Source organism: Rhinatrema bivittatum, chromosome 3, assembly GCF_901001135.1.
Source record: "Rhinatrema bivittatum chromosome 3, aRhiBiv1.1, whole genome shotgun sequence".
NCBI classification, from domain to species: domain Eukaryota; kingdom Metazoa; phylum Chordata; class Amphibia; order Gymnophiona; family Rhinatrematidae; genus Rhinatrema; species Rhinatrema bivittatum.
Window position 1 is genome coordinate 293,595,058 of NC_042617.1, and position 25,715 is coordinate 293,620,772.

At 45.0% G+C, this 25,715-nt stretch overlaps 1 protein-coding gene across 1 annotated transcript in view; it reads right to left on the reverse strand.

Moving 5' to 3' along the window:
- Window positions 1-25,715, reverse strand: part of SCN8A (sodium voltage-gated channel alpha subunit 8) — a 415,106-nt gene that overhangs the window by 311,925 nt on the left and 77,466 nt on the right. The window contains exons 3-6 of the mRNA XM_029594973.1: window positions 14,412-14,530; window positions 12,430-12,519; window positions 10,786-10,914; window positions 8,582-8,673 (exon numbers count right to left, since the gene is read on the reverse strand). Coding sequence (XP_029450833.1) covers window positions 8,582-8,673; window positions 10,786-10,914; window positions 12,430-12,519; window positions 14,412-14,530 — 430 coding nt within the window. The remainder of the gene's footprint in view (window positions 1-8,581; window positions 8,674-10,785; window positions 10,915-12,429; window positions 12,520-14,411; window positions 14,531-25,715) is intronic.

Genomic DNA, 25,715 nt, shown 5'->3' on the forward strand with positions numbered 1-25,715 from the left:
GACGGCCCACATTCAAAAGAAAAGGCCGTTCAAAACACCCCTCCCCACACTCGCACGTGTCCAAAAGGGGAGGGGCCAAGCCTCGAGACTCAGCAGCACCACGAGGCAGCCCAAGCAGGCCCGACCAGCAATGGGTCTCATCATTTCTGCAGCGGGGCAAGAGGAGCAGAACTGGGCCCCAGAGCCCCACGTCAGCGCCCCGGGGACAAAGGTAAGGTCTCTGTCGCAAGACTTGCGACCGAGACTGCAACACTTGTGACCTGGATTAGCCATTGTGAGGCAGGATGCTGGGCTTGATAGACTTTTGGTCTGATCCAGTATGGCATTTCTTATGTTCTTTTATTAGATTCTATTGAAGGAAAGAATAGTGACATATCTAGAATTCAGCAGATTGCAGAATCTAAGACAGAATGGTTTTAAACAGAGGAAAATTGTGTATAAAGCCAGCTAGGCTTCACTAGAATAACATCAAGAATTTTCCAGAGATGGAAGGCTCAGGAGGTGTAGCCTTTGGGTTGAGTGATAGGAGAGTACATCCCTCTAGCAGGTGGGTGAGCTTGAAAGCTACTCAATGAGACACCAGGGGGAACTGATGTGTTTTGGATGTCTAAAAGAAATCCTGTAAGGAGCTTGGGAGAGGCTGCCAGGGGTGCTGTGCTGTGTCTTGGACTTTGAGGATCCACTGGAGAGGGGTTCTCTTTCCTGTAAGGTAAAAGACCATCCAGGATTTCAATCCCTAGACTAATGGGAATAATTGGTCTGGAATAGCACGCAGTCAGTGAGAAAGAAGAAGTTTCTTGTCTTTCCATCTGGACCTTGAAAAAGAGAGGGTCTCTCTTGGAAAATAAAGGGAAGATTTTTCTCTTTCTTTCATTGCCAAAACAGCCCGAGAAGACTGAGTGGTAAATTTTTGGACCTTTTTGTATTTTCTTTTTCTCATCATGAACCTTTTGTGGGAGGTCTATGTCTGACTGAATTACTGAGGACTCCAAATAAATATCTTATTCAAACACAGCAATTGATGTGGACTCTCTTTTGTTTTGATGATCCCATCACAGGTCAATCCTGCTCCCTGCAGCAGGACTCTGCCTTCCTGGATGCTATGAGTTGTCAACGTTCAACAGTCTCTAAAGATGACCCCCTTGCAAAGGGGGTGGGGGATGGGAGGTCTACATGTATCAAAACAATCTGATCAAATTTTTTTTTTATTAGATAAGTGTGGTTTACTTAGATTTCAGCAAAAACTTTTGATATCGTCCCTATAGGAGGCTCACACATAAACTGAGCTGTCTAAGAGTAAGTCTCAAATTGGAGTACTTGATTGGATGAGTGATAGACAAAAGAGGATAGTGGTAATTAGAAATCACTCCAAGGAAAGAAAACTAATATATGGACTGCCTTAGGGATTGGTTCCAGAACTGGTTCTGTTCAATATCTTTGCAAGCAATATTGTGGAGAGGTTAGAATAAAAGTTTGCTTTTTTGCAAATAACTAAAATTTGAAACAAAGTTGATCGAATAAGAAGTAATCTTAAGAAAGCTTGAAGAGTGGTGGAATTATGACTCAATGCAACAAAGTGCAGAGTCATGCATTTGAGGTGCAGGAATCCAAGGCAACAGTATACAATATGAGATGAAAAACTGACAAGCGACAATCAGAAAAGAAACCTCAAGGTGATCATGTCCAATGATCTCAAAGTAGCAAAACAGTATGATAAGGCAGTGGCCAGAGCCAGAGGGATGCTGGGGAACACAGGGAGAGGCATAACCAACAGCAATGCCTCTGTATTGGTATTTGGTGATACATCACTTAGAATATTGTGTACAATTTGGGAGGCTGTATCTCAAAGGATATAGATAGGCTGGAAGCAGTACAGAGAAAGGTTACCAAAATCATGCATGCTCTGCAATAAAAGCCATATGAGATGAGACTTAAGGACCTAAATATATATACCCTAGAAGAGATACAGGAGGGATATGACAGAGAAATTCAGATGCCTCAAAAGAGATCACCACCTTGATCACTCCTTGATGCTCTGTCCTCACTTGGATTTAACAGACGCCATCCTGTCTTGGTTCTCTTCTTACATCTCCCATCACACTTTTAGTATGTCCTCTGGTAGATCCTCTTCTACCGCCATCCCATTATCAATTGGTATGCCTCACAGATATGTCCTGGGCTCCACTCTCTATATACTAATTCTCTTGGTGCTCTAATCTCCTCTCATGGCTTTCAATATGTTGCGCTTGTGGACCCTTGGACCGAGGGGGAGTTGACACTACCTGTGGGGAGGAGCCCCACAGGGTCCCCACTGTTGGAAAACTAGGCTGAAGTCAGGCAGAGACCCCTCTGGAGCTTCACCACTACCAGCTCACATTCCTCTTAGGTTAAGCCCTTGGGTGCCGGGGCTGGCTGGACTTACGTGGGGTCTCTGGTGATGATAGAGGCAGGCGACGTAACTCGTGGTCGGATTCCAGGCAGGGGTCGAGGCAGGTGGCGTATGTTGTTGTCAGTGTCCAGTCCGGGTTCAGAGCCGAGAAAATCCAAAAAGCAAGGAAGGAGACGAGGAGCTCAGGAGCAACACACAGCTCACACGAAGTAAGGAAACCTGTTGCCAAGGCACCTGCTAGCGGCAGGGTGCAGCCTTATAAGGCTGAAGAGCTGATGTCATCAGAAAGGGCCGACAGCATTTTCCCGCTGCAGGCCCTTTTAAATGTCTGAAGGAGGCACACGTGTGCACCTAGGAGGAAGTCCCGCGCGGGAGGAGGTCGGCGGCATCCCTGCTGTGGAAGAGGAGAGATCGGCAGCATCAGTCCGACAACGGCTAGGGGCAGAAGATGGAACACTGCATCGGCAGCGGCTCCCCACCGCGACCCAGGACCTGCCTCTGCAGTGGCACAGTGGCGGGTGAGAGGCCAGCCGTGCGATACCATGGCCGATGAGCGTAACACAACACCATCTCTCTTATTTATTTAAAATCTCTTATATGTTGGACTGTCTTTTATAAATTATTTTATCCTTTAGTTTTACTTATTTTTGTTTACTTTTATTTTACTATTGTAGTTTATTGCATGTGTGCTCTGTTTTATGCTATTAGATATATGTTCTGTTTGCACGTCACTTTGAGCAATTTTATCTGGACAGCGATTCATAAGTGGGATAAAATAAAATGAAATGAAATGAGCCGCTTATACATAGTCCTAAGGGGCATAGAAAAAATAACATTCACAACCAGAATAAAACAGATAAAAACACGAATCATAAAAAAAAATGAACATACATAAATAAAAAAAGTCAAACTACCTAAAATAATGTAAAAACATAATGTGTCAATAAAATGAAGAACAAAAGTCATAGCTGCTGATCAAATGACATCTAAAATACAGCAGACTCAAAATAAAGAACCAGAGCTCATTCATCATTAAAAGCTTGGTACATTAAAAGTTAACAAATAAGTTTTCAACATTTTCTTTAACGCCCTGGTACAAGTCACAAGTCCCAACACTGCAGGCAATGAATTCCGTAGTGTTGAGGCAGCAACAGAGAAAACTCGCTCATGAATTTTGGCCAGCCTAACACTACGAACAGAGAAAATATCCAGTAAGCCTCTTTGCGAGGATCTCAAAGCTCAGTCGGGAGAATAAATGCATAGCATTGCACTGGCCCAAGATGGTGAATCACTCCCAAGCAGTTTGTGGACAAGAAAATCGACTTTGTACTGGACACGCCAAATAGTGGAAGCCAGAGAAGATCCATTAAAATGGGGGCAACGTGAGATTTCATGCCCAGACTAGAAGATGTGTTGCAGAATTTTTCAGTATTTGTAGTGCCCGTAGCACACACGCTGGTAAACCAAAGCATAAGGAGTTACAATAGTCAAAACTGGGCGTAATCATGGCCTGCACCACTGAACGGAATTCTGAATGATCTAGAAGTGATTTTGAAGGGTGAAGCAGATGACATTTATGATGTCTGGCCTTAACACGCATTAACTTTGTCATAGCCATGTAGTTGTGAGAAAATTAATGATACCAGGGTGGAGAGTAGCAGGGAAAAGGATAGCCAGGTAGCTCTACATCAGAGTCACTGTCAGGCCGAAACAGTACACCCGCATTTGGACGCGCGTTTTCAATGCGCTAGCTTTACCCCTTATTCAGTAAGGGGTAATAGCGCGTCGAAAACGCGCGTCCAACCCCCCCGAAACTAATAGCGCCCACAACATGCAAATGCATGTCGATGGCCCTATTAGTTATTCCCGCGCGATACAGAAAGTAAAATGTGCAGCCAAGCCGCACATTTTAATTTCTGCTGGTGCCGGGGAAGTGCACAGAAAAACAGTAAAAACTGCTTTTCTGTGCACCCTCCGACTTAATATCATGGCGATATTAAGTCGGAGGCCCCAAAAGTTTTTTAAAAAAGTAAAAATTTAAAAAAATATATTTAAAAATCGGCCCACAGCCCAGAAGACGGACGCTCAATTTTGCCAGCGTCCATTTTCCGAACCCGTGGCTGTCAGCGGGTTTGAGAACCGACGCTGGCAAAATTGAGTGTCGGCTGTCAAACCCGCTGACTGCCGCCGCTCCTGTCAAAAAGGAGGCACTAGGGATGCGCTAGTGTCCCTAGCGCCTCCTTTTACCGCGGGCCCTAATTTGCATAGGCCACCCTCCTGAATCGCGCGTTTTTCTGAATCGGCCTGTGTGTTAGCTTCCTTGGCAACCCCCCTCCCACACAAAAAAAAGGCCATTTACATGCAGATTGCTCCCCTGCCTTCATGACACAAGCAGCCCATACCCTTTCTGCATTTTCAGAGCTCCTGGAAATCTACCCAAACCTAGGTCTCTGTAGTCCTCCATATCCCTCCACAGGCAGCAGAGGTGCTTACTTCCTGCTTTCTTGCTTAATACTGTCAAAATCATGCCAGCTCCACACCTTATGCTTTATCTACATGCAGGTCAAAGTGTGAAGTAGCTCGGGAGTTGGCATATTTTGACAGTAATGGCCAAGACAGCAGGATGTAAACACCACTCCTCCAAACAGGGAGGTGGGTGAGTGGTTCAGAGAAGCATGAGGGTTTGGACCATGAATTTCAGGGAGATAGGAAGGGCAGAGTTGGAAAAAGAAGCAAGAATTACAGGGGTAGATATTCATAGCTGGCCAAGTAAGTAACTTAGCCAGTTAGAACTTATCCAGCAGCATGGCGAAGCCGCTGAATATACACGGATATATATATATGCACCTAGGCGGATAAGTCTACCCAGCTATGGAGCGTCTAAACGTATACATGTACTTATCTGGCTAACTCCAAATATCAGTAGTTAGTCGTATAGGATATATGGCCAACTTGCCCCCGATCCATCCAATACATGCCTACTTTTTGTACATGTAACTTTTAACCATATAAGGGACAGCCGCTACTTAGACACACAAGTCCCGCTTATCTGGCTAAACAGCACTGAATGCGCTTTGAATATCAGGCCCACAATATATACACAACACCCCCATCCAGGCAAAAAATAGCAAAATGCCTTTGCTAAATAAAGAATAGAGTTTACATAATAAAAGCACTGTCACCCATCTAGTGTCAGTTATTACACCTAGAATCAGGCTGTTGCCAGGTTAAGCAGCACTCTGGGCAGTTCCTGGAAGGGAAGGTGTAATAGAATTACTTCTCACTACTCTGGCTGAGGATGTATTGAGAGGTTAGGCTATAGTGGATCCCGAGTTTTCACCCAGATAGGCCAACCTCTAAGTAAATTCATATTTACTATTTTACATTGTGAAATGCTAAAAAAATGCTTACGAACAGGCAAGAATCTAATAACTGTAGTGCCAGTAGTTCCCAGATGGGAAAATAATTAACTGATACCAAAGTCTGAGAGAGTGAAGGCCACACAGCTGTGTTTGAAATTGATAAGAACACAGAGGGAGAGAACATTGCTTCTATCCCAAGCAAATTGCCAGTTTTTTAGCATATAAAGATATAAAGCATGAGAACAGCTAGGGGGGGGGGGGGGGTGAGTTTGCTTCCTGGACATGATAGCACAGACTGATCCCTTGGAAAATGTAAGCTTTATATATAAGTAGTAATTATCTGCAGCTAACTCTTTTGTATTATATCTGTTCTATCCTTATTGCATAAACCTATCAAAAATACCTGGAACCATGATGTACTGAGTGTGTGTGTGACTATTTGTGTGGGGAATAAGCTCCTGGGTTCAAGCCCCCTGGTATAATCCCAGGAATTGTATGTGTGTTTACACTAGGTAAGCCCCCGGGGTAGTCCTGTGTGCACGCAGGCGATAAGCCCCTCAGGTGATTCCCAGTGTAAGCCACATGAGATTAGCCCCAGGTTAGAGCTCCCTGGGCAGAATGCCAGCATGCACGGTCCGAGCCCAGAACAAAAAGGGAGTCCCTTCATTGGCTGTGGGGAAGGGAAGGGAGGTTCCCTCTGATGATGCAGCCGGCCTGTAGGGGTCCCCCTTATTCAAAGGCAACAACCAATAGTAAGAGCTTAAAGTAGTTTATATGGAACATTGGTGCCCCCACACCCTGACAAGGCACATCCTCTCTCTCTCCTCACACTCTGCTTAGCTTCTTAGATTCCAAGTTCTTTGGGGCAAGGATTTATCGTACCTGAATACTTATCACCACTGTAAGGCACTATGTATGTCCAGTAGCGCTATAAAAATGATAGTTGAGTCCCCACACCCTGCCCCCACACCCTGACAAGGCACATCCTCTTCCTGAGCAGTCACCCATCTTGCCTACCTCTTCAGACGACTCTGCCTAGAAAATTAAAAATCATTTAAAAAATACGTATAAAATAGCCTAAAATTCCCCCAAGTCACAAACAAAATGAATTCTTTTTAGGGTTGTCAACACCCTTAGGGAAATCAATGGTAAAATCAGAACTGTAACTGCATGCAATTGGTGGTGGTGGTAGGTGCAAAATCACAACTGGATCAGCCTGTTTGATTGAGCTGGGGGAAGTGGTAATCCATTCCTCTGCCATTATCTCCCAGCTGGCCAGTCCTAAATCTGTAGCTGTTACACCTTCTCCCTGCCCTAGTTTTAGTGGTCTCCCTCTCTCTCTCCTCACACTCTGCTTAGCTTCTTAGATTCCAAGTTCTTTGGGGCAAGGATTTATCGTACCTGAATACTTATCACCACTGTAAGGCACTATGTATGTCCAGTAGCGCTATAAAAATGATAGTTGAGTCCCCACACCCTGCCCCCACACCCTGACAAGGCACATCCTCTTCCTGAGCAGTCACCCATCTTGCCTACCTCTTCAGACGACTCTGCCTAGAAAATTAAAAATCATTTAAAAAATACGTATAAAATAGCCTAAAATTCCCCCAAGTCACAAACAAAATGAATTCTTTTTAGGGTTGTCAACACCCTTAGGGAAATCAATGGTAAAATCAGAACTGTAACTGCATGCAATTGGTGGTGGTGGTAGGTGCAAAATCACAACTGGATCAGCCTGTTTGATTGAGCTGGGGGAAGTGGTAATCCATTCCTCTGCCATTATCTCCCAGCTGGCCAGTCCTAAATCTGTAGCTGTTACACCTTCTCCCTGCCCTAGTTTTAGTGGTCTCCCTCTCTCTCTCCTCACACTCTGCTTAGCTTCTTAGATTCCAAGTTCTTTGGGGCAAGGATTTATCGTACCTGAATACTTATCACCACTGTAAGGCACTATGTATGTCCAGTAGCGCTATAAAAATGATAGTTGAGTCTCTCCTGCTTCTTGCCCTTTGCCCAGCTTCTTAGATTTAGTTCTTTCAGACAAGGACTCTTTCCCCTCACCCACCACCTCTCCTCCTCTACCTCTCTGTATGCATTACTCAGCATCTCCCTCTTTCTACCTCTGCCCAGTATCCCATCATCTCCCTCCTTCCTCCCCAAAATGGCTGACTGAATACTCTCTAAGCCCCAGTCCTCCTACAAGGGCTGGTTTCTAGGCTGTCACTCCTTCGATGGCTCTGCCTCAACACAGATCAACAAAGGGCTCCTCCGGTATAAATGGTAGCTCCACAGCAACTAGTTCACAAGACAGTGGCTCCCCCCTTCTCAGCAGCCAGCTGGAGTCCGGAAGGTGCACAATGCAGACACACACATCTGTACACCTTTCAGCTGTGGTCGTCCTGAAATTCAATGTGGAGAGGGGCCCCTACATTCTCGTTCACAGGCTCTCTCTTCCCCCCCCCCCCCCATCCTCAGTCTAAAAATCCTCATCTTCTCCAGCCTGAGACCATCCTGGACCATAGCATCTTTGACTAGTAATGCACAGCACACTTTTTTTTCCCCCTAAAGTTGATGGTACCCATGCACCAAGTAGACTACACCCATGATGTTACATTCATGGCAAAAAAAAAAACTATCAAGTATCTGCCTCATTCCTGAAAAGAAAGTGGAGGAGGAGGAAGAAGAGGAAGTGCAAGAATAAATTAAAACTTAAAACAGAGAAAGTGTGAGAGAGAGAGAGAGGAGAAGAGCAAGAGAGAAATACACAGAGCAAGACAGATGAAGAGAGAAAATGATTGCATGATCAGCCTTAGTGTTTAAACCGGTTTCTCACCTGGAATGACAGAAATAGTTTTCAAAGCTCGGAGAACCCTAAATGTTCTCAGCGCTGAGACATTCCCAAGGTCCACGAACTCTGTGACATATCTGCAATAAGGGAGGTCACACACAGACACAATGACAAAACACCAAACAACAACTACAGTACAACAAGATGTCATCACAGAGAGGGGGCCCTCCCAACACCTACACACCGAGCACAGGCCACCTTACCTGGGATTACAGAAATAGTTTTCAGAGCTCTCAGGACTCTGAAAGTGCGCAGAGCTGAGACATTGCCTAGGTTTACAAACTCTGTTATATACCTGCAGAATCAAACCAGAGTTAACTTGTGAAGGCGTGGCTGGAAGAGAGGAGGAAGCAGCAGGCCGAGCATTTATTTATGGGCTTCAGGGAGGAAAAAAAAAAAATCTCTTTTCAAAGTTATCACCAGAATCAAAGGGGGACGGCAAGGGAAAAGGAGACCAGCACAATTAAAAGTTCTGTTTATATATTCCAGGCCTTCCCAAACCTGTTCTGCAGACCTCACAACCAGTCAGGTTTTTAGGATATCTACCGTGAATATCCATGAAATAAATCTGCATAAACCGGATCTCTACTGCATATTTATGGTGTAGATCCTGAAAACTCAACTGGCTGTGAGATCACCAGGGCAGGTTTGGGATGCCATAGTGCAGGAGTGGCCAATGCCGGTCCTCAAGAGTCACAAACAGGCCGGGTTTTCAGAATATCCAGAGTGAACATGCATGAGATAGATTTGCATAAAATGGTGGCAGTGCAAGCAGAGCTCTCTCATGCATGTACACTGTGGACATCCTGAAAACCTGGCCTGTTTGTGGCTCTCGAGGATTGGTGTTGGCCACCCCCTGCCCTAGTGGATTCACTGAGCAATACAGTGACCCTATAGCCCCAAGTCCTGTCAGTATGGGTTAAGCCAGTCCTGGTTTTATCCCAGCACATGCAGAGAGATGTGTCCAGAGCTTTTCAAAACCACATCTCCAGTGGAAGTAAAACCTGGACTGGATTCACCTTGTTTCTTTAGACACAGAGCTATAAGGTTACCCCGCTGAATGCCCAATACCAGAAAGATGACAATTTATCTAAAACTCAACAAATGGAACAAACGGCTATATGCATCCAGCCTGCCACTTTCTCCATAATGCTGGAAGTAACACATACTGCTTTAGTGTAGGTTCCCTCAACAAGGCCCTGATAAGATACGGCAAGTCTGACTTTCCATGGTTTAATGCAGGAAAATCCACATCAGAGCCTCCTGTCCGGCAAAGTTCAGACACTTCATAGAGGTGATGCCCTCAGGGGAGGGTTTGACAGTGAGGGGAGGATGGTTTATTGCTGCAGGGGTGACCACTGCTGGCGGGTTCAGCCTTGAAAGAGGTTTCCCTTGTTGGTGGTCGGCCCCCCCCCCGCAGGGGAAGCTAATGTGCCCCAGCCCACTGCTATGAGGAGACAGAGAGAAAAACAGGGGAACCCGGAGGAGGGAGGGGGGATTCCAATTATTACAAAAAATGCAAGTAAACAAACAAGGCCCTAGACACTCTGAGCTAAAATCATCCCAGAATGCTGCGGTCAATCTCCTGGTGAGTGGTTGTCAAACAAAAATTTCTCTCACGATAGTATAGGCAAATAGAAAGCTAACAAAATTATTAAATAAAATAAAAAAGGAAGATTTTGTTCAAATTGCCCCCCACTGGTCTTTCCTTAGGCCCCTTTTCTACCTAATTTTAAAGCTGGTTGCTGTTTTGTTTTTGAGACGGGCAGGGGTGGTTCACCCAATCTAAGCTACTGGCCTCTATGTTGGTCACACAGAAGCCCAATTATTTAAGTTGTAGTCCCTTGTGGATGGGCACTCACCACCCCTAAAACACTCAGTCGATTAGCGCCAGATCAGATGGTGGCTAATTGCCGCAATGCCAAACCCTGTCCGTGGAGATGCAGACTGAAGTCGTCAACTCATTTCATAGAGGCCACACCAAGCAGCTTTCAGACTGTCACGAGGAGCCGGATTTAAATTTAGCAATAGGAGATGTGAAACATGACCTTTACCCTAGGCCCATCAAGCCCTCCCAACGCCCGATGTCCTGACACCACCATGTGCCACAGGCAATGCCTCCCTGCAGCTCCCCAGACCGCCCACAGCTCCCCGGACGCAGCTGACAGTAACCCAGATAGTTCACTTACGCCATCATGATGACGCTGAAGTCCAGCCAGTTCCATGGATCTCGCAGGAAAGTGAAGTCGTCTATACAGAACCCTCTGGCGATGATTTTCACAAGTGACTCAAATGTATAAATTCCAGTGAACGTGTACCTGTCGCAGGAAAAAATTCTGGTGACAAAATTTTCATGTTGCAACTGTGGTCATGAGTGCGCTGGATTCTCTGCAGGCTGTGACATCTTTTACTGGAGCAAATGTGAGAACTGTCCAGCAGCAGTGATGTACATGAGCTTTATTACACAGCATGCAGGCCCTTGTTTCAACTGTAAAGATGTCGCAGGCTATAAAGAATCCAGTTTTCTCCAGAACCAATATAGTTACAATAGCCCTGAACTATACAACCAGAAATTCTCTTAACAGAGAAAGCCTAGGAGAAGGTGCAAGTCTGGCTGTACCTCTCTTTTCTAAAAGGCTCTCATTATGGGAGAAAATGTGTTCAAATTAGTCTCTTCTCCTCTCATGGAAAATCATAGGAGCTGGGCTGTCTTGACTTCTGTCCTTTTATTCTTTCCTATTTCAGTTACACAGCACAGGGGTGCTCAAACCTGTCCCAAGGGCTCACCTGCCCCCCCCCCCCCCCCCCAGCCAGCCGGGTTTTCAGGATATCCCTAATGAATATTCATGAGGCTTATTTGCATGCACTACCTCCTGTGTATGCACAATATTTCTTCTTATGCATATTCACTAGGGATATCCTGAAAACCCGACTGGCTAGGGGGGGCCTGTAGGACCGGTTTGAGCACCCCTGACATAGCAAGTGTCAGGTCAGAGATGTACTCATTATGTGCTGAATTATTTTAACCATTCTAGCTTGTGCAATTTATTTTTTAAGTAGCCACTCTTCTTTCTTTATAGCTTTTTATATATACATAGCCTTTTTTTCCCACATTTAAAGACACAGTATCACTTTCCCTGCCACAGACTGCACCACTCTTACTGCAGATTGGTGATGTTTTTTTCTTAAATTCCCCTGTAAATGTTCTGTGGAATATTGTAACATACAAAATACATTCTTTGGACCTTCTCCTCAGTCATAAGCCAGTTCAAGAGTTCACTCTAGTTTCTAGATCCTTAGTTGCCTCAGGATCTGTGGAGTAATCATGACATTGTTCCTCCCTTAAGTAGTAATAGGTGTGATGGTAGTCTGTTCCTCCTTTTTCCTTATCAGAATTATTTAATGCCTATATTTCTCTGGATCATTGTTTGCACTGGCTTCCTTTGTGGTGGATTTTTGGGAGATGATCCTATAGAGGTCACATTTCTTTTTCTCTATTGGTCTTTTGATTGTTGCCAGTTCTGAACAATATTCCTTTCAAGATTTAATCAGATTTTATATATAAAAAGCTATAAAGAAAGAAGAGTGGCTACTTAAAAAATAAATTGCACAAGCTAGAATGGTTAAAATAATTCAGCACATAATGAGTACTAATATTTTGTGTTCCTATCATGGTAGCTGACCTGAATTAGTCCATGGATAGTTAAAAAAATGTCCAAGATGGAATGCTAGTTAGTTAATTTTATTTGATAAATCCCCTTTGTTTAAAATTAGCAGCCTACATGGATATAAAAAAGAAAAATAAATATTAAGTTAAGAAAACTGATACTTACTCCACTTGCTTCGACCAATCTGGAGGATTACTAAAAGTCATGAATACACAATTGGTCAAAATAGTACACATGATGATCATGCTGAATACTGTGCAGGGTGGTCAAGGAAAACCAAACTGGACATACACTTCACTAGCTTACCTTCACATGGCACTGAAGGAAGGAAAGAGTTTGAAACATAGGCAATTTTATTCAAGTAATGAAGTCAATTGGATAAACCTAAAAGCAATTCAGGATGTCTGCTGATTTTTCCCAGTTACTTGCAAAATGTCTATTCCTTTCATTTTTATTTTCAGTACTTTACTTGGGGAACACACCTGCAAGGTCATACAGAGAAATCATGACATAGCATTCCCTGGCTCAAAATGTCACTGTTAGACAAAGTTATTATTATAAACAGTGACACTGTGAAACAAACCAATGGATTCTCAAGCTAGTCATTAGAGCACAGAGCCAGTGAGATTTTCAGGATATCACAATGAAAACGCATAGGATATATCTGCATACAACTGAGGCAGTGCATGCAAATACATCTCATGTATATTCTTCATAGATATCCTGAAAATCTGAATGACTGATTGGACTTTGAAGATTAGGTTGAGAACCCACTATCCTACTGCAGTACCGCAACCTGCAAAATTTCTATTTTCAGTGGTTTATCTCCAACTTTTTGAAGCTTATCCTAACAATCAGTTCATAATCAGCACAGGGGGTCTCTGTTGGGGTCAGAGAAGAACATATCTATGAACATGTGCCAGGAATAAAGACGTAGGCCTTTAATAACAACTGAAAGCTCTCATTAACAACAACCATGGCTCTAAAATCACTTTGAGTGTAGCTTCCTGGGTAACATCATCATAGAAAGGTTCTACAGTTTGTATGCCATTATACAAAATAAAATCTACTTTACAAGCATGCATTTTTTTTTTTTTTTACACTCTCCAAGTACCTGCTCCATAATAATTCTGGATATAGCAATGCCATCCAGAGGATCAAGAATTACATCATACGCCCTGGCCCTTACTGGCACAATGGACATCTTGCGCAGAGCCAATCAGAATCCAGTGCTTGTGTACGATGTCATTTCTATCACCTTCTCACCTGACCGTTCCCAGCACAAATGGAAAACCCATCAAGCAGGGAGGTATGTCAATGATTTTTGCTTTAAAAAAGAAAGAAAAATGGAACTGGATGGGAATGAGAGCCACTTTGTTTTCCCCCAAGCAGTTCCTATTCTTGGAATTTCCTCCTGCTGGTGGATTAGTTTACAGCCCACCAATGAAAGCCTCCTGCCAGTCTGTCATTTTTCCCCAAGAGAGTCCCGGGCAAAAAGTTTGCCCGGAATGCATGGGGGAATTATGATAGCCTCTTACATCATGCCAACCCTGGCAGATTGCAACCAAGTCCAGCAGCATGGGTGGAGAGAGTACTGCAGCCCTCCTGAAAGCATAAACTGCATCAAAGGCACAGTTCCCCTTCCTCACAGTGATACACTGGCAGTGTACCAACATTAGGTCTCTGTGGTGGCTGGGTGACTTTCCAAATCACAACCAATCATGTCACAAGCTGACGTTACTGCTTTTCGATGCCCCCATTCCCTAAACGGCAACAGTGGAACAAAGAAACGCGGGACGTGTCCCCCCTTTACAGCTGAAGTTGGACAATCCGACAGCCGACAGCTAATGTGAAATGTCAGCTAATTGTCCGATGCCATCAGCTGCAGGAAAGGACAGCTGATGGCACTGGAGAATTGGGGGGGTGGGGGTGGGGGGGGGGTCTATGACAATTTTGACCAGCAAACAGCAGCCATGAGTTGGAAGCCGCACCAGAAGGGTATTTCCAGAGGCTTTTGTTCCGACGTGATGCGGGTCACCACCAGAGCAGCACGTCCAGGATGATGGGAGTTTAGTGACCTACAAACCACTAACCCACAGCACAACTGGTATCAGCAACGAAAGACGAAATACTTATGAAAAGGATATGAATGTATCAAAATCTTAATAGCTATCCTCCTAAGGATACTAAAGGGACTTATAATATACAAGGCGGGAGTGGCACTAAACCGGAAGATTGCTTTTCCTTTGTTTACTACTATAAAAGTCTGCATAGAAAAAAAAGAAGAGAGGAAAGTGTTACAAGCATAACATATCACAGTAAAAAAACAAAACAAAACAAAAACAAAACGGAAGTCAACAGGTTAAGACAACAGTGAAACATACATAAAAAAAATACATTATAGACCAAACAGCTTTCTCTGTGGTTGCTGAATTTAAAATAAAATTTGCATATCAATCTGCTTTTTTCAGACTGACGACAGCATCTCTTCCTTCCATGGATGCCTCCTGCACAATCTTCAGGAATTGTTGTGCCTTTTAAAGGCGCTGGGGGTGAGGCTGCAGGAGGAAATACAACTTCCTGGAGGACACAGAGTAGATCTTTCCTGCAGATACCCTTACCCAACTCAGGATTCCTTCCTTTTCCAACCCCCTCCAAAAAAGAAAAAAAAAAACCCCAAAAAAATTCCAAGATGTGATGCGACCCAGTTTATGGAGGAAGACTTTTTTTGGTCAATACTGGTGTTTGAATTTGCATTCCAGTGCATTGTGGTATTTTTATTTTCTTATTATTATGCTACATTGTATTAATTGCTTGATGGTTTATAACATACAGGCCGATTCAGTTCGGTGCGCTCAGGCTGGGAAAGTGTACAGAAAAGCTGAAAAAAAAACTGCTTTTCTGTACACCCTCCGACTTAATATCATAGCGATATTAAGTCAGAGGCCCCAAAAATTAAAAAAAATAAAAAATCTGCCCGCGGCCCTCGGGTTGGAAAACGGACGCTCAATTTTGCCGGCGTCCCTTTTCCGAACCCGTGGCTGTGAGCGGGTTCGACAACTGACGCCAGTAAAATTAAGCGTCTGCCGTCAAACCCGCTGACAGCCGCTGTTTTGCCAATAAGGAGGCACTAGGGATGCGCTAGTGTCCCTAGCGCCTCCTTTTTACCGTGGGCCCTCATTTGCATACAGAATCGCACGCCCAGGAGAGTGGCCTGGGCGCATGTCGGGAGAGCGGGCGCTTGCCTCAGAGCGCCAGCTCTCCCGCGCATTTTACCGAATCGGCCAATAGCTTGGCAGTCCCTGTGTCTTCTACACAAAATCAGCACTTTGGATACCGGACTGCATCAGGTAGAGCGTGTGAAAGCTAGAATTAACCTAAAGACAGACATTACATCTTTGCAAAACAGGTTTAAGTACGGAAAACAAAGTCAAAGACAATGCTGTCTGACATATTTTTGACATGGAGAAAACACTGGGGGGGGGGGGGGAGAGAGAGAAATTATGTTTACCACTCCACCCAAAATAGGCTGATGCAGTCCTGGTTTTGCTCCATTGCATGCATAAAGATGCAGTTCTTATATTCCAAAAAAGTAAGACTACAACTCTATGCATACAGCGGAGCAAACCAAGACTGGATCACCCTGTTCAAGCTGACCTGGGGCGAGGTGGAAATTCTAGTTAAATCTCTTCCTGATGTAAGGCCTAGGTTTACCAAAAATTGTTTAAAAACAAAACAAAACAATATTGAAAAATCACTTATAGTTTTGTAAAGTATATATATATATATTTTTTCTTTTAAAGGGTGATGGGGTTTACTTTTTAATGCTTCCTAAGTATGTGAACTCCATTCAGTTTTTAAAATAAAAGCCTAAAGCAGTATACTAATTACAAAATACAATCAAAATCTTTTCATTTGACTAAAAAAAAAAAAACAACAACTTGAATGTTATTGTATATATCTCACAAAAAAATTCAGATCTCCTGTAGCTGAGCATCTTTGCTGATTTTGTCTTTCTCCTTAATCTCTGCCATTGCAAACAGTGACAGGACCAGTGTCTCCAGGAATACAGGAAACTAATGAGAAGCCGAGGGCCAGAGGAAATCTGATTCACCGTAAGGTGTTCCCTTTGGGAAAATTCCCTAAGTGCTTTCTCTTGGATCGTTCACAGAGGTATCCTAGAAGCTAGCCTTTAATTTCCAGAGATTTCAGGGCAATCCTGGAGAGCGGGCAACCTCAGTGCACATGGAAGGAGGGTATCCAAACCCCAAGCTCTGCCCAGGCTGCACTGTGTTCTGTTTGGTTCCTTTGGCTCCAGTTAACAGATCCTGAATAATTTAGGGTCTGTGAGGGGGGTTCACGCAGCAGCACAGACCTGTCTCTCTCGCCTTTCCCTACTGTATTTTTGATTCATCAAAGGCACAAACACACTAAGCAGTTAATTCTCTACTTTGATCCCCAGTACTTCTGCCTTCCTGGTCTCAAGTATGTGGCTAATTTCTCCTTTCATAGCTCAAAACCATGCTCTTCCGAAGAGAAAAAAAAAAAACCCACGAGAAAGGCGCTGCAAATCAAAATTCCAGGCAGAATTATAGAAAGAAATGTTTAAAAATAAAAGGTAAGTGAAAGTCAGTCTCGGATGACCTGTAATTGATTTGTTTGTTTTTCCCTATTTTTAAGGGCAATAGCCCTCCTACATCTAGAACACAGCAGTTGTTAGTTCCCCTGAACCACTGCACCGTGGAGCTAGGCCTAGGCAAGTTCTCACGGTCCACGGCAATGCACAAATTTAACATAGCGGCCTGTACCCAATAAGCGCCACCAAAGTCAAGGTGGGCTTCATAGAAGTTTGCCAGGGGCAGTCACGGATGGCTGAAGCCCATATAGGCCCGGCAACTGTCCATTTGTCATGGGACCTCTCCAGCACTTTTAATGGGGGCTCGAGATTGACTCAGCACCGTGGTTTTTGGCAGGTTTGTGAAAGTTCAATTAAATTAAACAGTTCAGATGCTGTCATTGCTGCAGTGTGTGTGGGTGGATGGGCAGAGGTTGTGACATCATCATCTTATGAGGCCGAGCAACCCCTGGCAGGGTCGGATTTAAGCATAGGCAACATAGGCAAGTGCTTACGGTTCCAGATTCTGAAGGCACCCAAAAACCGGAGAACCTCCCTCCTTCATCTGTGAGGGGACCCCCCCGATCCTCAGTTGATAGGCGCTGCAGCCTTAACCCTGGTCCTAGGGAGCAGGAAAAACAAAAGCTGCTGCTTGTACCTTGAGCCTGATCCCTCCCTCTCGGGAAAGGACTTCCAAACTGAAATTGGGAGGATCTGAAGGGCTGCTTCACCGGGGGGGGGGGCAAGTTTCAGGCTGTCCTCACTGGGACAGAGTCCACAGGTACTTTTTGCACCAATTTTCAGAGTGAAAGGATGGGCATGCTTTGTCTTTGAAGCTTGTCACGTGCATCAAGCACCGGCTCACATCTGCGCCTGCATTTTGTGCAGGTGTTTTTTCATGGTAAACAACATGCATGGACTGCAAAATGCAATTTGCGCACATACTTTGCCTCCACGGATCAAAGCATGGCCCTGGGAACTCCTCCTTTAAATGGTACAAACTTAGGTGCTTATTCACTAAAGCCCAAGGGGAAAATATCACAGGACTCACATAACCGTGGTAATGGGCCCTGACACTTTGTAATTCCTGCGATATTTTTCCTCACAGTTAAACACTGTGGGGGGAGGGGGAAAATACTGGGGTGGTAATTGCCCCCCCCCCAAAAAAAAAAAAACATTGCATGATTGTGGCCCTAAGGACTGAGGGGGCCACCATCACTTAATAGGGTCAATGGCCCAGAGTTCTCTCCATAACCCTCCCCTGCCACCCCTGGAGGCTGCCCATTGTAGAAATAAAAATAAACAAATATTTTTATATCCGTGCCAGGCCCTGCTCCCAAACTCCCCCCTCATCCCCTCCCCTTCAGGGCAAAGGCCAGAAAGAGCCATTTTGAAAAAGGGCCACCACCAGGCGAGACTAGGGGTCACTAAGGACCATCAGTACACCACCAGGGATAGAACTGTGAGTTGGTGGGGTCCAGAGCGCGGGGGTTGAGAGGATCAGGCCTCGCCGGGGGGGGGGGGGGGGGCAGATTTTTATAATGAAGGGGAGGGGTGGGGGTAGGACATGGCTTTAATTTCTTGAATGGACTACCTCCAGGGGTAGCAGGGGGTGGGGGAAGAGTGGGACAGGGATTTATGGAGATCCCCCCAGAATTGTTTGCTACTTTTGGAGGGGGGGTTGACTTAGGGCCATCGGCCCCTTTAAGACAGGGCGCTAAGAGCATCGGGACATGCATTAGCGTCCTAATGCTCCCAGGCAAAGTAAGCTACAATTCAAGAGTTGTAGCAAACTTCAGGTGAAATAATGTGGCTTACAGTTTTTTTTGGCAAGCCACATTATTTGATTTGCATCGTTTAGGGTAGCAGCTCATTTAAATACAAACTGTGCTGGGTCTGAAACAGCATTTTGGTGGGGGTAAATGGCCTAATGGGGGCTTAATAAATGAGCCCCTTAGATTGCAAGCCCTCCGGAGATACAGAAATACTTACAGTATTCCACTCTGAAGTGCCTGAACGGTGGAATATATATCGAATAAATATATAAGCCTGTACATTGTGCTCCATGTGCTCCATGTGCCATTTAGTATACGCTTACTAGGTCCTAAAATTTAACACCTGCCTTTGTCCAGGAGTTAACATTTTAGCGCACACATTAAGGAAAGGACTCAGCTAGCAACAAGCCTTGTGACTGAAGGATGACTGTGGCATACAACAGCTGGGCCTGTAAAAGTATACACACTGGCCTTTGAGCTAGAAAATGCATTTTCACACTTCTCTTTCAGAAAGGAAAATACACCAACGCATGCTTGAGCACTTAAAAAATACATCCACGTTTATTTACACAAATGCATTTCTGGCAAAAAGCTCAGAGAACAATGTGTTTTTCCAACATTGTAGACTTCAAAATATGTAAGGCACAAGGCTATCGCTAGTTGACAGAAAAGGTCAAGCGACACGTTCCCAGCCATTGCCCTGCTGGTGCACAAATGTTTCACTCGGGGGGGGGGGGGGGGGTGTTCTGCGTCCTGCATGCTCTCAGATGCTTCCCACTGTCTGTAAAAAAGGTGTTGCACTGTAGGTTAAGTCCCTCACAGAATGCAGCAAGGGGAAACTAGAAGGGATGAGCAGGGGAACACTTCCTACCAAAGCTTGGGGGTCTCTCTCTCCAGTCTTTCCAAGTCTGTTCTGGAGCTCTCTCAGATGGCTGCTCCTGCCTGGCGTAGAAACCATGTATTGCGTGACATGGTTACGTAATGCGATGTTTTAATTTTATGCATCGCTTTGGGTGATTTATCAAAATCTGTAAAGCGCTTAATAAATATTTTAACATAAATAAACCACAGAAATGGGGGGGGGGGGGGGGGTTGGGACTAGGGTCAGGGGATGGGCCACATGGTGGCGTTTCAGTCAACTAATCTTTGCTGTGGTACGGTGATGCCCATTGTTGTCATTGCTATAGATACGTTGTGCAAAGAAAACTGCAGGCACTCTGAGGCTTCAGTATGAACCGCTGACTCAGAGCTGGCAGATATGCCTGCTTGGCGCCAATGAGCTGGCTGTGCCAAAGCTGGCTGAAGCACCTTCTCCTTGGCATGTGCATTTGGCTGATTTTTTAAAAAAATCTCTTGGAATTCTCTTTCACCTCTTCTCAACCAGCCGCATGTGGCAGGTTTACTTTTATACAGGTCTGCAGCAAGGGGCGCTAAGCCATGAGGAAAGGAAGACGGCAAATACTCAATTTAGCATGCACAGGTTATTTATGTTAATCTCCCACTATTTAGCATAACTCTCAACTCATAAAAGCTATAGATTTATAGGATACCATGCATGTTAATGTGTTCACATGTAACTAATGCTATTGTTTTAGCACACAAGCTAAAAAAAAAAAAAATCTAGCACGTTGCCCATAATGGGCCTGATTTTCAAAAGCATTTACATGCTTAAAAATGGATTTTACACGTGTAAATGCACTTTACTCATGTAAGTGGATTTCTGAAAATTGCTACAGTATATGCCATTGAATTGTCCATAGGTCTACCTGCATAAGTGCACTTTATGTGGGTAAATAGCTTTTGAAAATTGCTAGAATAGTATTTACATTTATTTACATTTTGAAAATTACCCCAAGTGATGTTTTAGCAAGCATATTAAATTTTTTAAGTTGCATACACTAAAACTTTTTTGACGTGCATTTCACTGCATTTATATACTATAAAGAAAGGCTTGTTTTCTAGTTGTACAACAGACAGAATTCCAGGAACTACTGCACAGGAAGTTCCCTGATATAAGCAGTACATATTTGCAGAGTCAGAGTCAATGAGCTGCTCCAGTGATGAACTACAAGTCAGGGATTCCCAAACCAATTCTCAGGACCCCAGGGCCAGTCTGGTTTTCAGGATATCTACAATAAATATGCACGAGATAAATCTACATAACTGGAGATTCGGGATATGGAAATTTTATTTATTGTGAACATCCTGAAAATATGACAGGCTGTAGGGACCCCTGAACAACTTGCTATCAATAGCAGATCTTTCCTTTTTATAGTGAAAGAATTCTAAAGCCCCTTTTTGTTTTTCCCACTCATTCTTATTTCCACACCTTCCCTTACTGTTATAATGGAGAAATTATTTACCTGATAATTTTTTTTTCCATAGTGTAGACAGATGGACCCAGGAACAGTGGGTTTTTGCTCCACTGTCAGCAGATGGAGACAGTGCAAGCTGACGTCACAGTATATATACTCCCGCAGTGACCCCAGCCTGCCAGTATTCTCTTCAAAAGCAACCGTGGACAGACTAGGAAAAAATTTGATTTAAAACAATCAACCATAACTGTTCTCAACCAACAACACTGAACTCAAGTAAGAACATAGGTACCCCAATCTAGGGACTGGATGAACACTTACCAGTAATCCTCTGGGACCCGAATCCCACAGGAGGACTATTGTCACAATCAATCGGCAGCCAAGGGCGGGAAGCTGCGATCATCTGTCTACACAAGGAAAATGAAATTATCAGGTAAGTAATTTCTCCATTTCCTAGCATGTAGACAGATGGACTCAGGACCAGTGGGATGTAGCAAAGCTACTCTCCAAAAGGGTGGGAGGCTCCCACGGTCCAGTCAACACCGCATGTGCAAAGGCTGCGTCCTCCCGGGCTTGCACATCCAGACGATAAAACCTGGAAAAGGTATGTAAGGAGGACCACGTCACATCTCGGCAAATGTCAACAGGAGATAATTTAACCTCCACTTATGACACTGCCTAAGCCCTAGTGGAATGAGCCTGAACCTGAGTAGGCAGTGTCTTCTCAGCATTTACATATGCGACCATAATCCTTAATCCTGCAAAGCTGGTTTGCCCTGCTTCCTACCACCAAGAAGGACAAACAGGCGATCCGACTTTCGGAGAGGTTCAGAAAACTCCAGATACCACACTACAGTCTCTTGACATCCAAGGAATGTAGGAGGTGATACTCCTCCACATCCTGGATCTTATCCAGAGACAGCAAAGAAATGAACTGATTCAATGGAAACTCCAAGACCTCTTTAGGCAAGAAGGATGGAACAGTAAGCATCTCAAAAAAGATATAATTGTGATGGAGAAGGTGCAGAGAAGGGCGACCAAAATGATAAAGGGGATGGAACAGCTCCCCAATGAAGAAAGACTAAAGAGGTTAGGACTTTTCAGCTTGGAGAAGAGACGGCTGAGGGGGAATATGATAGAGGTGTTTAAAATCATGAGAGGTCTAGAACGGGTAGATGTGAATCAGTTTTTTACTCTTTCGGATAATAGAAAGACATGGGGGCACTCCATGAAGTTAGCATGTGGCACATTTAAAACTAATCGGAGAAAGTTCTTTTTCACTCAACGCACAATTAAACTCTGGAATTTGTTGCCAGAAGATGTGGTTAGTGCAGTTAGTAAAGCTGTGTTTAAAAAAGGATTGGATAAGTTCTTGGAGAAGAAGTCCATTACCTGCTATTAATTAAGTTGACTTAGATAATAACCACTGCTATTACTAGCAACGGTAACATGATATAGACTTAGTTTTTGGGTACTTGCCAGGTTCTTATGGCCTGGATTGGCCACTGTTGGAAACAGGATGCTGGGCTTGATGGACCCTTGGTCTAACCCAGTATGGCATGTTCTTATGTAATGCCCCTGGTGTCACCCAAAGGAATGACTCAGAGCAAGACAAGGCCTGCAGCTCGGAAATGCGACCAGCAGAACATACAGCCACCAGGAACACTGTCTTCAAGGTTAATAACCGCAAGGAAAGGTGCGGCTGAAATGTAGGGCCCACTAAAAAATCCAGCACCAAGTTAAGTCTCCACAAAAGAACCAGCAATTGCATGGGAGGCTGAAGGTGCTTCACTCCCTTCAAGAAATGGGCCAAATCAGGATGGGACTATAAGACGACACTATTCACCGTGCCTCTGAAACATGCAAGAGCCACAATCTAAACCTTCAAGGAATTAAGGGCCAATACTTTAGCCAACCCATCCTGCAAAAAATCCATATTAAGCAAGGTCATAACTGAATGAGGAAGAATACTACGCTCTTCGCTCCAGACCCCAAACACTCTCCAAACCTGCACATATGCTAGAGAAGTGGAGAACTTCCGAGTGCGAGGTAAAGTAGCAATCACTGTAGAAGAATATCCATGCGTCAACAGGCAAACCCTCTCAAGGGCCAAACCGAAAGATAGAACAGAGTCGGATTCTCATGAAGAAACGACCCTTGCTGCAACAGATCCATGTGTGGTGGAAGACGAAGGGGGTTCTCTACCAGGAGTTTCCACAGATCTGCATACCACGGATACACGGGCCAATCCAGAGCCACCAGGAGTACTAGCCCCCTGTGGATTTTGACTCTGCGAATGAGCCTGCCCATGAAGGGCCATGGAGAAAAGGCCTAAAGCAACTCATCTTCTGGTCAAACCTTACGAGAGCATCGATGCCCAGAGACCATGGATCTCTCATGTAACTGAAGAAGCAAGGAACTTTCGTATTGTGAGAAGTTGCCAGTAGGTCTAGAGACAGAAAGCCCCAGCAATCCACTATCAGCTGAAAAGCCTCAGTGGACAGCACCCATTCGCTGGAGTCCAGGCTCTCCCTGCTGAGAAAGTCTGCTCTTACGTTGTCCTTTCTGGCGATGAAGGAGACAGAGATCATCTGTAGATGTCCTTCCACCCATTCAATAAGTTGGTCTACTTCCTGCGACACTTGCTGGCTTTTGGTTTCCTCCCTGGTGATTGATGTAGGCCACAGTCATTGTGCTGTCAGACAGCACGTGGCCTGCTCAACCCTGTAGTCTGTGGCTGAACTGCAAGCATACCAACCGAACCACCCTGGCTTCCAGGCAATTGATGTTCCAGAGGGTGTATTCGGTCGTCCAATGTCCCTGGGCCATCAGTTCCTGACAGTGAGCTCCCCAAACCTGGAGACTCGCATCAGTCGTGAGAACAACCAGTTCTGGGAGGACAAAGACTCTCCCTTTCTCAGATGAGCCTCCTGCAACCATCATTGGAGACAACAGATTTCCATCGGCAAGTGGAGATGAACCGAATAGTCCTGAGACTGCGAGTTCCAATGAGACAGCAGTGAGCGCTGAAGAAAATGCAAATGCGCCCTCACCCTCGGCACCACTTACAGGGTAGATGCCAAACCGAGCACCTGCAGATAGCTCCACACAGTCAGGCATATAGCGTTCACCAACTGACGCACCTGGGACATCAACTTTTGGATTCATGTGTCCAGCAGAAAACCTTGCCCAGCCTTGTGTAGAAGCAAACTCCCAGATACTCCAACATTTGAAAAGGCTGAAGACTGCTCTTGGCCAGGTTCACTACCCAGCCGAGCTCCTGCAGCAAGGAGATCACCTTGTTGGTCATGAGGTTGCTCTCTTCCACTTGGTCCGAATCAGCCAGTCGCCCAAGTACGGGTGCACCAGGATCCCATCTCTTCTCAACGCCACTGCTACGATCACCATAACCTTGGAAAATGTTCTGGGGGCGGTGGCCAGACCAAAAGGCAGCGCCTGGAATTGATCATGGTGATCCAGCACCGCAAAGTGCAGAGAATGTTGGTGCTCCAAATGGATGGGAATATGAAGGCAGACGTCAGACAGATCCAAGGAGGTCAGAAATTCTCCCACCTGCACGGCCATTATCACAGAGCACAAGGTTTCCATGTGAAAGTGAGTCACCCGCAGATGATGGCCGACACTCTTGAGGTCCAGGATGGGACAAAAGGAACCTTCCTTCTTAGGCATAACAAAATAGATGGAATAGCGCCCTGTATTTTCCTGAGACGTAGGCACGGAAACCACAGCGTAGACTCCACTGCCTGCTTCTTCTGTGGGAAGTGGCAAGGAGACATCATGAACATGTCCCGAGGAATGCTGCAAAATTCCAGTGCATAGCGTTCCCGTATCACTTCCAGGACCCATTGATCCAATATGATCTCAACCCACCTTTGATAAAAGAGAGATAGGCATCCCCCTATCTCTTCCTCCTGAAAGTGGATCAGCAAACCTTCATTGGGAAGCTTGGGACAGTCTGCCAGCAGAGCTCACATCTTTCTTGGGCTGTTGGAAACGAAAGGACTGAGACCTACCAAAAAGCAGAGTCCTCTGAAAGGCCGGATTCCTGTAGAGACGAAAATGCTTGGAGCCTCTGAGATGACCCCTTACAGAAAAGGGGCGCTGCAATTGCTTCTTATCCTCCAGTAACCAGGGAACTGGAGATTCGCCCCACTTACTGTCCAGCTTTTCCAACTCGCTCCCAAACAGGAGTGAGCCTTTAAATGGCATTTTAGTGAGATTAGCTTTGAAGGCTGCATCAGCTGACGTCTTGCTGCCACCACTAAAGCCACGCCTCTGGCCAAGGTACGGTCCAAATCACAGCCTGCGTCTGCCAAAAAGGTGGCTGCGGGTTCCATAATTACTCTGGAATTCACCCCCGAATCATCCACCTCCTGAAAGAGAAGCAGGCAAGAACGTGCCACAAGAGCATAACAAGAAGCAATTTGCAAGGTCATTGCCACTGTGTCAAAGGCCTGATTAAGGATAGATTCAATCCGCCTATCATGCACATCCTTCAAGGCCACTCCTCCCTCCACGGGGATAGTTGTCCACTTAGAGACGGTGCAGACAAGCAAATCCACTTTGGGAAAACACAAACGCTCTCACAACCCTGGATCCAGAGGGTATAGGCCTTCCAATACCTAAGCCCCTTTAAAACTTGCCTCGGGGGCATCCCATTCAAGATCAAATCAATTCTTGAATGGCATCCACTACAAGAAAAATGCAAGAGACTTTACGCAAGGA